The 13,965-nt window shown below is 41.0% G+C and overlaps 1 protein-coding gene across 9 annotated transcripts in view; it reads right to left on the minus strand.

Moving 5' to 3' along the window:
• Positions 1 to 13,965, minus strand: part of LOC106562648 (aryl-hydrocarbon receptor nuclear translocator 2) — a 114,789-nt gene that overhangs the window by 54,537 nt on the left and 46,287 nt on the right. For all 9 annotated transcript variants that reach the window (XM_045689463.2, XM_045689459.2, XM_045689458.2 and 6 more), the window contains 3 exons: positions 11,517 to 11,582; positions 9,406 to 9,491; positions 5,538 to 5,614 (listed from right to left, as the gene is read on the minus strand). In XM_045689463.2, the coding sequence (XP_045545419.1) occupies positions 5,538 to 5,614; positions 9,406 to 9,491; positions 11,517 to 11,582 (229 nt within the window). The remainder of the gene's footprint in view (positions 1 to 5,537; positions 5,615 to 9,405; positions 9,492 to 11,516; positions 11,583 to 13,965) is intronic.

Raw genomic sequence — 13,965 nt, forward strand, 5'->3', positions numbered from 1 at the left:
AATTGTGAAAGGAGACCAAACTGGCTTCATTAAGGGACGCAGGTCATGTAACAATGTCAGACGGCTTCTTAATGTAATTGAAGTCTACCAACGAAGTGCTATGGATGGTCTTGTGCTCTCCCTAGATGCTGAGAAAGCATTTGATCGTGTGGAGTGGTCTTACCTATTCTTTGCTCTAAATAAATTCGGACTGGGGGACAACTTTATAAAATGGGTGAAAGTTTTATATGATGACCCTCAGGCTGCTGTCCTTACTAATGGACTACGGTCAAATAGCTTCCCTATACACAGAGGTACCAGACAGGGCTGTCCTTTGTCCCCCCTCCTATTCGCACTTGTTATGGAACCACTGGCCGAGGCCATCAGGGCAACGCCTGCTATACAGGGGCTGCTCATTGGCGATGTTCACCATAAAATAAGCTTGTATGCTGATGATGTCCTGATATTCATTTCTAATCCCGAGACTTCAATCACACCTCTTATTAATATTATTGAGTTATTCAGCGAATTCTCAGGCTACAAGATTAACCTCACTAAATCAGAGGCTATGCCACTTGGTAACCTTCACTCTGTACCTAATACTTCTCCCCCCTTCCCTTTTAAATGGTCTCCCTCAGGTTTTACGTATCTGGGTATATCTGTAACTCCTAAATTCCAACAAATGTACAAAGCCAATTTTGTTCCCTTGTTCGACACAATAAGACAGGATCTGGAGCGCTGGAACTCTCTTCCGATTTCATGGTTGGGTAGAATATCCCTCTTGAAAATGAACATTTTACCTAGGCTACTCTACCCAATCCAAATGATCCCAGTATTACTCTCCAATAAGGTAATAAAGGATGTAAATGGATGGCTAAGTTCCTTTATATGGAGTAAACGCAAGCCAAGACTTAAGATGGCAATATTGCAGCTGCCAAATTCTATGGGTGGCTTGGATCTGCCCAATATCAGGTTCTATCAGTGGTGTGCCCACCTATGTTATATTTCAGACTGGATCACAAACGATGACTCCTCTATTTGGTTAGACATTGAGACTTCTCTTTCAAAATACCCTTTACAGGATCTTCTGTTTTTCACAAGTTTCAAGTCTGTAAAAGATCATTGTAACAACCCCATTACACTTAACACACTCAAAGTATGGAAGTCAGTTCAACGTTTCCTGGGAAGGTCCAAACTAACCTCTGCTCTTACCCCAATTCTTAACAACCCAGATTTTGCTCCAGGATTGCTGGATGCTGGCTTTAACGTTTGGCTTAATAAGGGCATACGCAGACTAAATGACTTATTTGCAGATAAGATTTTATTGTCATTTGAGCAGATGGTCGAGAAATATCAACTCCCAAAGCAGGACTTTTTCCGTTTCCTACAAGTAAGGCATTATATTCTGAAGAGCACCACCTTAATTGGCAACCCTGATATGTCTGTCATTGAAAGAATGCTTTTTTTCCCACAAAGGAAAATGTCTGTAAGTCTGCTTTATGATGCTTTAAGGTCCTTTTCCGCTGTCGATACACAGAGGGTGAAACAAGTGTGGGAGAAAGAACTGTCTGTTACTATTGATGAAGAGATGTGGGAGGACATTTGGAAATATGCAAAAACAATATCTATATGTAATCGTACTAGAGCAATTCAATTAAGAATAATACACAGATTGCATATATCCCCAAATCGCAGACATGCTTTTAGCCCCTCTTCCTCCTCTCCTCAATGTCTTAAATGTAAAACTGATACAGGCACCCTAACACATTGTTTATGGTCATGTACCAAAATACAAAGATATTGGTCTGGTGTTCTGCAAGAAATTGAAAAGATCCTAGGGGTCGATCTAGAATTGGACCCAGTCTCTCTACTGTTAGGTCTACCTAGTAGGCATGTAACTTCTGTGGGTAAGAGGAGGCTTTACAACATCCTCACCTTCGCAGCAAGGAAAAACATACTTTTACAGTGGATTAGTGATAAGGTTCCCTCTATTAAAGATTGGCATAAGATACTATTTGAATGGGTACCGCTGGAATATCTGACATGTACATTGCATTCTAAGACAGATCAGTTCTACAAAGTATGGGAACCTTACCTAAATTACCTAGAACCTGAAGTGTCAGCTATTATGCTGCAAGGATTCTCTTAGAATGGTGATCTATGTATTTCAGAATTACACTGTACGTTCCATGTGGGGAACTCAACTTCTTGGTTTAAACTGAGCTCTTTATTTTCATGTATTTTAATTTTTTTGTATTTTATTTATTTATTTTTATTATAATTTTTTTTTCTCTGTTCATGTTTGATTAAATGTATGTATTGAGAGACGCAATGGGGGGGATGGGGTGAGAGAAGCGCTGAGCGGGGAGAGAAATGGTGGGTGTGTATGTATGTGTGTGGGTGTGTGTGGGTGTGGGTGCATGCATACATACGGATATGTGTAAGTGAGTGCGTTTTTTTTTTGCCTTGTCCTTGTTGTTGTATCTCTTAACCTGTTGGGTCTAGGGGGCAGCATTTGCACGTCTGGATAAAAAAAATGTACCCGATTTAATCTGGTTACTAATCCTACCCAGTAACTAGAATATGCATATACTTATTATATATGGATAGAAAACACTCTAAAGTTTCCAAAACTGTTTGAATGGTGTCTGTGAGTATAACAGAACTCATTTGGCAGGCAAAACCCTGAGACATTTTCTGACAGGAAGTGGATACCTGATGTGTTGTATTGACTTTAAACCTATCCCATTGAAAAACACAGGGGTTTAGGAATATTTTGGCACTTCCTATTGCTTCCACTAGATGTCACCAGCCTTTACAAAGTGTTTTGAGTCTTCTGGAGGGAGATCTGACCGAACAAGAGCCATGGAACGGTGATGTCCCATTAGACACCTGGCGCGCTAGTTCATGTTGGGTACCCTCGTTCCAATACGTTATAAAAGAGTATGCATTCGTCCACCTTGAATATTATTCATGTTCTGGTTAAAAAAGGCCCTAATGATTTATGCTATACAACGTTTGACATGTTTGAACGAACGTAAATATATTTTTTCCCCTCGTTCATGACGAGAAGTCCGGCTGGCTTAGATCATGTGCTAACAAGACGGAGATTTTTGGACATAAATGATGAGCTTTTTTGAACAAAACTACATTCGTTATGGACCTGTGATACCTGGAAGTGACATCTGATGAAGAGAATCAAAGGTAATGGATTATTTACATAGTATTTTCGATTTTAGATCTCCCCAACATGACGTCTAGTCTGTATCGCAACGCGTATTTTTCTGGGCGCAGTGCTCAGATTATTGCAAAGTGTGATTTCCCAGTAAGGTTATTTTTAAATCTGGCAAGTTGATTGCGTTCAAGAGATGTAAATCTATAATTCTTTAAATGACAATATAATATTTTACCAATGTTTTCTAATTTTAATTATTTAATTTCTGACGCTGACTTGACTGCCGGTTATTGGAGGGAAACGATTTCCTCAACATCAATGCCATAGTAAAACGCTGTTTTTGTATATAAATATGAACTTGATAGAACTAAAAATGCATGCATTGTCTAACATAATGTCCTAGGAGTGTCATCTGATGGAGATTGTAAAAGGTTAGTGCATCATTTTAGCTGGTTTTATGGTTTTGGTGACCCTGTCTTTGACTTGACAAAACATTACACACAACTCTTGTAAATGTACTGTCCTAACATACTCTAAATTTATGCTTTCGCCGTAAAACCTTTTTGAAATCGTAAAACGTGGTTAGATTAAGGAGATGTTTATCTTTCAAATGGTGTAACATAGTTGTATTTTTGAAAAATTTGAATTTTGACATTTATTTGGATTCAAATTTGCCGCTCTTGAAATGCACCTGCTGTTGATGGAGTGCACCACGGGTGGCACGCTAGCGTCCCACCTAGCCCCAAGAGGTTAACCTGTTTGGGATAGGGGGCAGTATTTGCACGGCCGGATAAAAAAACGTACTCGATTTAATCTGGTTACTACTCCTGCCCAGAAACTAGAATATTTGGATAGAAGATTTGGATAGAAAACACTCTAAAGTTTCTAAAACTGTTTGAATGGTGTCTGTGAGTATAACAGAACTCATATGGCAGGCCAAAACCTTAGAAGATTCCATACAGGAAGTGCCCTGTCTGACAATTTGTTGTCCTTCTAGGGCATCTCTATCAAAAATACAGCATCTCTGCTGTAACGTGACATTTTCTAAAGCTTCCATTGGCTCTCAGAAGGCGCCAGAAAGCGGAATGACGTCTCTGCAGTCTCTGGGCGAAAAAAAGCAGGAGTTTTTGTGAGTGGTCAGGCAGGGAACAATGACAGTGGAGTGCGCGTCCACGAGACGACTCCATGTTTTTCTTTCAGTCTATGAATGAATATAACGTCGCCCGGTTGGAATATTATCGCTATTTTACGAGAAAAATTGCATAAAAACTGATTTTAAACAGCGTTTGACATGCTTCGAAGTAAGGTAATGGAATATTTTGCATTTTTTTGTCACAAAATGCGCCCGCGCGTCACCCTTCGGATACTGACATGAACGCACAAACAAAACGGAGCTATTTGGATGTAACTATGGATTATTTCGAACCAAAACAACATTTGTTGTTGAAGAAGAAGTCCTGGGAGTGCATTCTGATGAAGAACAGCAAAGGTAATCCAATTTTTCTTATAGTAAATCTGAGTTTGGTGAGCACCAAACTTGGTGGGTGTCAAATTAGCTAGCCTGTGATGGCCGAGCTATCTACTCAGAATATTGCAAAATGTGCTTTCGCCGAAAAGCTATTTTAAAATCTGACACCGCGATTGCATAAAGGAGTTCTGTATCTATAATTCTTTAAATAATTGTTATGTTTTTTGTGAACGTTTATCATGAGTAATTTAGTAAATTCACCGGAAGTTTGCAGTGGGTATGCTAGTTCTGAACATCACATGCTAATGTAAAAAGCTGTTTTTTGATATAAATATGAACTTGATTGAACAAAACGTGCATGTATTGTATAACATAATGTCCTAGGAGTGTCATCTGATGAAGATCATCAAAGGTTAGTGCTGCATTTAGCTGTGGTTTTGGTTTTTGTGACATATATGCTTGCTTTGAAAATGGCTGTGTGATTTATTTTTGGCAGGGTACTCTCCTGGCATAATCTAATGTTTTGCTTTCGCTGTAAAGCCTTTTTGAAATCGGACAATGTGGTTAGATTAACGAGAGTCTTGTCTTTAAAAAGGTGTAAAATAGTCATATGTTTTAGAAATTGAAGTTATAGCATTTTTAAGGTATTTGTATTTCGCGCCACGCTCTACCATTGGATATTGGTGAGGTGTTCTGCTAGCGGAACGTCTGTCCCTAACAGGTTAAAGGGTGGAGGGACCAGAGAGTTAGATATATGTGAGAGAGATTAAAGGGTGGAGGGACCGGAGAGTTAGATATATGTGAGAGAGATTAAAGGTCACACCTTCTCATGCACAATATACACCCACCCAACCAGAGCATGTACACACACACACACACACACACACACACACACACACACACACACGATGGTACCTGCAGTCTTCCGATGGCCACAAGGCAGTATTTACTGGTCTGTCCTGCCTCTGTGTCTTCTTCTGGTATGGTCATACCTGACATAGAGAGAAAGGAGGAGAGAAAAGAGAGAAAGATATCAAGATGGCAGCTATCTAATAAAGTGCAAATGTGTGGTTTCAGATGAACTTTGTGTTGTTGAGGTGATTTCCAGCATGACACTGTGTAGTCTAGTACCGTACCAGTGTGGTGTATATTTCCAGCATGACACTGTGTAGTCCAGTACCGTACCAGTGTGGTGTATATTTCCAGCATGACACAGTGTAGTCTAGTACCGTACCAGTGTGGTGTATATTTCCAGCATGACACTGTGTAGTCCAGTACCGTACCAGTGTGGTGTATATTTCCAGCATGACACTGTGTAGTCCAGTACCGTACCAGTGTGGTGTATATTTCCAGCATGACACAGTGTAGTCTAGTACCGTACCAGTGTGGTGTATATTTCCAACATGACACAGTGTAGTCTAGTACCATACCAGTGTGGTGTATATTTCCAACATGACACAGTGTAGTCTAGTACCGTACCAGTGTGGTGTATATTTCCAACATGACACAGTGTAGCCTAGTACCATACCAGTGTGGTGTATATTTCCAACATGACACAGTGTAGCCTAGTACCATACCAGTGTGGTGTATATTTCCAGTAGAGGTCGACCGATTATGATTTTTCAACGCAGATATCGATGCCGATTATTGGAGGACCAAAAAAAAGCCAATGCCGATTAATCGGCAGATTTTTACATATATATTTGTAATGAAGACAATTACAACAATACTGAATGAACACTTATTTTAGCTTAATATAATACATAAATAAAATCAATTTAGCCTCAAATAAATAATGAAACATGTTCAATTTGGTTTAAATAATGCAAAAACAAAGTGTTGGAGAAGAAAGTAAAAGTGCAATATGTGCCATGTAAAAAAGCTAACGTTTAAGTACCTTGCTCAGAACATGAGAACATATGAAAGCTGGTGGTTCCTTTTAGCATGAGTCTTCAATATTCCCAGTTAAGAAGTTTTAGGTTGTAGTTATTATATGAATTATAGGACTATTTCTCTCTATACCATTTGTATTTCATATACCTTTGACTATTGAATGTTCTAATAGGTACTTTAGTATTGCCAGCCTAATCTCGGGAGTTGATAAGCTTGAAGTCATAAACAGCACAATGCTTGAAGCACAACTAAGAGCTGCTGTCAAATGCAGGAAAGTGCTGTTTGAATTAATGCTTACGAGCCTGCTGGTGCCTACCACCGCTCAGTCAGACTGCTCTATCAAATCATAGACTTAATTAGAATATAATAAATACACAGAAATACGAGCCTTAGGTCATTAATATGGTAAAATCCGGAAACTATCATTTCGAAAACAAAATGTTTATTCTTTCAGTGAAATACGGAACCGTTCCGTATTTTATCGAACGGGCGGCAACCCCAAGTCTAAATATTGCTGTTACATTGCACAACCTTCAATGTCATAATTATGTAAAATTCGGGCAAATTAATTACGGTCTTTGTTAGGAAGAAATGGTCTTCACACAGTTCGCACCGAGCCAGGCGGCCCAAACTGCTGCACATACCCTGACTCTGCTTGCACAGAACGCAAGAGAAGTGACACAAAGAAATTTAGAAGAAATTCATGTTAGCAAGGCAATATTAATGAAATATGTATGTTTAAAAATATATTCTTCTGTATTGATTTTAAGACAGGCATTGATGTTTATGGTTAGGTACATTGGTGCAACGACAGTGCTATTTTCGCGAATGCGCTTGTTAAATCATCACCCGTTTGGCGAAGTAGGCTGTGATTCAATGATAAATTAACAGGCACCGCATCGATTATATGCAACGCAGGACAAGCTAGATAAACTAGTAATATCATCAACCATGTGTAGTTAACTAGTGATTATGTTAAGATTGATTGTTTTTTATAAGATAAGTTTAATGCTAGCTAGCAACTTACCTTGGCTCCTTGCTGTGACAGGTGGTCAGCCTGCCACGCAGTCTCCTCGTGGAGTGCAATGTAATTGGCGTCCAAAAATGCCGATTACCGATTGTTATGAAAACTTGAAATCAGCCCTAATTAATTGGCCATTCCGATTAATCGGTCGACCTCTAATTTTCAGCATGACACTGTAGTCTAGTACCGTACCAGTGTGCTGTACAAGCTACTTTCTCCAGAACAGCTGAGACGCAAGCAGATAAATCACACAAACACACACCCACACACAGTCTCTACGAATCTCGGCAAATCATCCTGAACAAATATCCAAAATCTCTTACTGCCAGTATCCATATTCATATACATCACAAAGGGAAGGAGGAAGAGGAGGGAAAGAGAATGAGCAAGAGAGAGTTTAAGTTTTCATTGATTTAAATGTTGATATCAGTTTCCCACAGTAATGAATTCCTTTGTTGTTTCCATGACAACACAAAAACACTTATTAGTCATAATGAAGACTGTTCACAGGTCTCCCTCTCCTCTCCTCTCCCCCCCTCCCCTGCTCTCTCCTCTCCGCTCCAGTAGGGGATCAGTGTGTTTTTGTATCCGTTTGTCTTATTGTCTATATAATTTTTCAAATGACAAATTTAAAAAAAGTTGAAAAAAAAAACGGAAAAAAAAACAAGAGAATCTGTGTTGAGGACTTTTACTTGCATAGTCAACCAACTAGCCAGCCACGTCAATGCAAGAAGTAGCCTGCGGCCCAAATGGCACTATATTCCCTGTATAGTGCACTACTTTTGACCAGAGCCATATATGAATAAGGTGCCAATTGGGACACATCCATCTAGATTCAATAATATACACAACTATCATTTTGATGTTCCATCCCAGCCATACCATCCATCCTACTACCTGACCTCTGTCCACTTTAGTCTCCCCAGGGCCTTTGTTCAGAAAGACACTCAGAGAAGGAGAGCTCATCTAGGATTTCCTTTTACATGGACAGGGGGGACCTGATCCTAGATCAGCACTCCTAATCTGAGATGCTTTCTGAACATGGACCCAGAAGAGCTGACATGAGACATAAGCTGCATTCTACCAGTTCTTGTGCTGTTTTCAGAACCCAGAAGGATGGAGGGTCTAAGTGTGTGTGTGCGCACGCGGGTGATGCGTCCGATTTAGTACCTTAAGACTGATAGTGGGCGAGCGATAGACTGACAGTCCAGAACATTCCACTGGTCTATTTATGTCCCAGGAAGTTAAACATGTGTCAACGATTTCCACCCACATGTGGCGTGTCCGTGTGATCGGGGATTCTGGGAATCATTCAGTACAGCCTCAAAGCAGTTGAAATACATTTCATACTGTGATGCTGAAAGTTGCTCCCCCCCCCCATTTAGACACCTGGTTCTGAATCCCAAAACACTCATGGGAATTGCAGACAGAATTCCAGGCCGGGGGGTTGCGTGGCTTTGTAAACACTTGAAAGAGTTGGAGTGTGTGTGTCAACGAGTGCATCCGAGGTCATGTGTGATCTCGTCACCTCTGTGTGTGTGTGTGTGTGTGTGTGTGTGTGTGTGTGTGTGTGTGTGTGTGTGTGTGTGTGTGTAAAGCTAAAGAAACAAACCAGACCTCACGATCACACCATTTCATTAAACCTGAGGGATCTATGGAATAGAATGTTTAAAATATGTATGTGTTTGTGCGTATGTGAATGTGTATGTGTGTGTATGCGTTTGTGCATGGTGTTTGTGCGTGTGTGTTCTGTTACCACCACTGTTGTCAATGTTGTGAATGGAAAACCCACACACTGCTAGCATCAACAAATCTATTAGTTGACCTAGTTAGGGAGATAAAAGGTTGTGTATGGTCAGTAGATACCTGCTGGGGGCCATGCTTTGATGTAGCCGGTACAGTGCACCACAGAGTACTGATCCTCTCCCTCCTTCGAGGGTCCCAGACCGTTCCTAGAAACAATCAGATTACACACACATTTAACAACACACACCAGGGTTTTTAATGGATCAATAACGGGCTTAGGTGGAGGGCGTGGCAGGTGTGCGTGAAAAATGCTATTTTTTAAAGCCAATTTCCTGCAATTCTATACATTTTCCCATGAAGCTGAGAGAGAAATGTTGCAGTTTTAAAGCTAATTTCCTCCGATTCTACATATTCTGCCATGAAGCCGATAGAGAAATGTTGCAGTTTTAAAGCTAATTTCTATGCATTTTGCAATGGCTAATGCTGCGTTCTTTTGCTCAAACATAATAACAAAATCAACACTGCTACATTCATTGTGGAAATGTCAATTCTCCCTGACTGTCTAGCTTTTATTTTGGTGATTATTAGTTGTCAAAGATTATATTATTACAAAATATACACTGAGTGTACAAAACATTAGGAACACCAGCTCCTTCCATGACAGACTGACCAGGTGAATCCAGGTGAAAGCTATGATCCCTTATTGATGTCACTTGTTAAATCCACTTCAATCAGTATAGATGAAGGGGACGAGACAGATTAAATAATGATTTTTAAACCTTGAGACATGGATAGTGTATGTGTGCCATTCAGAGGGTGAACAGGCAAGACAAAAAATTTAAGTGCCTTGCCTTATTATTTCACTGCCATACTGTGTTGGATATTGTCTAGCCATCTTGTGTCAAGAGGACCACAATGGAAATAAGTCCCAGACTTTATTGTGTGTTATCCTCCATGATTTTATTCATGTGTATGTATGGCTTTTTAGTTTTATGTGTGCTTGTTTTTTTAAATGGTCGAATGAATAAACTAAACAACAAAAACATTGGAATGGGGTATTGTAGTAGGTGCCAGGCGCACCGGTTTGAGTGTGTCAAGAACTGCAATGCTGCTGGGTTTTTCACACTCAACAGTTTCCCGTGTATCAAGAATGGTCCACCACCCAAAGAACATCCAGCCAACCTGACAACTGTGGGAAGCATTGGAGTAAACCTGGGCCATCTTCCCTGTGGAACACTTGACACCATGCCCCGACGAATTGAGGCTGTTCTGAGGGCAAAAGGGGGTGCAACTCAATATTAGGAAGGTGTTCCTAATGTTTTGTACACTTTTTCTATATACAATATTTGGACCAAAACAATTGTTATGCGGCCACCCAAGGATTTCAATGGCAGAAAAAACCCTACACACGTACATTTGCACATGTAAACATGAACGTACACACAAACAAGTTATCTTAGCCTGATGAAGGGAGATGGGGGGAGGATAGAAGAGGTAGAGAGAGGAGGAGAAGAACAGGGAGAAGATTTATCTGCTAGCCTGGTTCCTCACTAGGTTTCTTCCTAGGTTCCTGCCTTTCTAGGGAGTTTCTCCTAGCCACTGTTTTCTACATCTACACTGCTTGCTCTGTGGGGTTTCAGGCTGGGTATCTGTAAAGCACTTTGTGACAACTGCTCAAATAAAAAGGGCTTTATAAAAATGTTTGATGTTAATTTGACGAGGTTAGTCTCAGTTAGATTTTTTCAAGACCTGGCCAAAATAGGAGCACACAAAGTTGCAGACACATTTACAACATAAAACACTATAGAAAGATAGCTTTGGAAAGTGTGGTGCAACTTAATTTTCCATCAGAGTGTTCAACCTAGCTTTAAACAGGGACAAGCTTTTGTAATTTCAGGACCTGAAGCTTGTTCCAAGCGAAAGGTGCAGAGAACTGGAAAGCTTTTTCCCTAGCCCTGTACGGACCTTAGGCACAATCAACAAAACACAGTCATGTGAGCGCAGGCCATAGTTTTCATTTGTCTGCTGGACAATGTAGTTACACAAGTCAAATGGGAGCTGTCGCAATATGGCCTTCTAAATAAAAACATTCCAATGATCTAATCTCTGAAGAGCTAAATCATTGGTACGTTATTTATTTCTAAGGCCATATTGAGACAGGGGAGAAGAACATCTAGTAAAAAAAGAAAGGTAGGAATAGTAAAGTGAGAGCTGACGTCTGTTTGTCTCACCTGTATCTCTTCCTCATGTTGGACAGTCGGTTGAGAGAGATGTGGTCCAGTGGGGTGCTGCCACATCTGACGAGAAACACACAGGGTACATCAGAGATGTCAGAGATCATCAGAGATCAACTAGATTCAGACACGGGACGATCTTTGAGAAACACACAGGGTACTATACATCAGAGATCAACAACTAGATTCAGACACGGGACGATCTTTGAGAAACACACAGGGTACTATACATCAGAGATCAACTAGATTCAGACACGGGACGATCTTTGAGAAACACACAGGGTACTATACATCAGAGATCAACAACTAGATTCAGACACGGGACGATCTTTGAGAAACACACAGGGTACTATACATCAGAGATCAACAACTAGATTCAGACACGGGACGATCTTTGAGAAACACACAGGGTACTATACATCAGAGATCAACTAGATTCAGACACGGGACGATCTTTGAGAAACACACAGGGTACTATACATCAGAGATCAACAACTAGATTCAGACACGGGACGATCTTTTCTTGAGCGGATGGTCAGGGGGCTGGAACATAATTACATCATTTGTAGACTGCATATTTGACAAGAAGAATATTTGACCAAAACAATAATTTCAAACCTCACATTTGTATACGATCACATCTCTCTCTGGTATGCGTGGGAATACTTTGGAACAGATTTCCTAAATGTACATCACTTGGAGCTGATTTGCTGCTGTTTTTACAGTCATGGCAATTTTTTTTGCTACGGATACTTGGGGGCAAATAAAATCACCCGCGGGCCGCAAGTTGGGGAACCCTGCTATACGTCATACATACAATGGTACCTCTGGGCCTAGGGCTCCCATTTGGCACACATGTAGTCCCCCCCCCCCCCAAAACACAGTCAAGCAGAAACAGACAGACACAAACACAGAGAAAGGAACGGAGTGGGAGGAGACAGAGACTAATGTTAATCAGTGCCACTGAAAACAGAGAGATGTTTAGACCAGAGAGCTAGAACACATGAGCTGCTGAACTGGGGACATGTCAACCCACAGCACTGATGAGGTGTATGGACCATAAACCAGCCCCCCCCCCCCCCCCCCCACACACACACACACACACACACACACACACACACAGAACAAATAACCAGTGCCTGACATTATATAATGTACTGTTATGTTCGCGGTGTGAGACGACGGATGCAGGACAAATTGCACCCTATTCCCTATATAGCGTACTACTTTAGACCAGAGCCCTATGAACTATATAGGGAATAGGGTGCCATTTAGAACACAGCCATGGTGAGTGTTATTGGAAAAATCTTATTTGGTGTGTTGCCATGTTGCTGTGGATAGGATTCTCCTCAATGAGAACAATACATTTGAAATCTGAACCTGCTTTTGTGTGTGTGGCGTGTGCGTGTGCGTGTGCGTGTGCGTGTGTGTGTGTGTGTGTGTGTGTGTGTTTTCATGTCTGCTAAATGACAAGTGTACTGATTAGATGACTGCATAGAAATGGAGAGGGAAAACAACGTGTACTGTTGGACCAGGTCTCTCTTACAGAACAGACTGTATCTCACACAGACCTGAGAACCTGGATAAAGGAAGTTTAAAAAGAAGCAGAAAAAGTGATTTATGGTCAGTGATGTCAGCTTTAACTGCTGTAACCAAGTCTTCACAGTCTCACATTATGGAAACCAAGATGGAAGCCATTTGACATGTGAGTTTCTTTCAGCCGGTGAGTCAGGTATCATTGAGAGCAGAGAGGAGGGACAACCTGGGTTTTTCCACTGATCACCAAAAGGTTCAAGAGGACATCATCTTCTGCCCTTCTGGAGTTAGCTAATATTAGCTTCCCTGAAATGATGTTGAAGAATGAACAATTCCTTTCCACTTGGTTGCATGGCATGCTGTTCGGGGATCTGTGTGTGTGTGTTGTGTATTCTCAGCTGTGGTCACCGCAGAGTGCAGACAGTCATCCCTGCATGCTGTTTTCAATTTGCCAAGCGGCCTAAATAGCAAAAGGAACAAAAGACACACACACATTCCAGTCGTCCTAACAAAGCGTGATTAGCATCTGTGTAATGTGAGTGAAGCAGCACACACAAACATCTCTGTGCTAACGAAGCTTTACGCACGCCAGGCCGCATCGGAAACAATGGGAAACACGTGTCGGTGGTCTGGGTTTTTTAAAACCCGCTCCAGTCTAACGGTCAAGTTCAAAAACATTCGGTCATTCTGTGGGCATTAGAGGAACCGGTTTCTAAACATCCTGAGAATGAAATAAACAAAAGTAGCGCTCAGGGTTGAAGCGAGTCGGAGGGGACGGTGGTGCATGACACAAACACACCCACCCAGGGGGGATTCTAAACTGGATTCCCAACCTTATGGATTCCTGATTATTGAAATATCTGCAGCAGGATAGGTCATACATAATGACGTGTGAGCTATGGAAGCATCC

Source organism: Salmo salar, chromosome 11, assembly GCF_965601325.2.
Source record: "Salmo salar chromosome 11, fSalSal1, whole genome shotgun sequence".
NCBI classification, from domain to species: domain Eukaryota; kingdom Metazoa; phylum Chordata; class Actinopteri; order Salmoniformes; family Salmonidae; genus Salmo; species Salmo salar.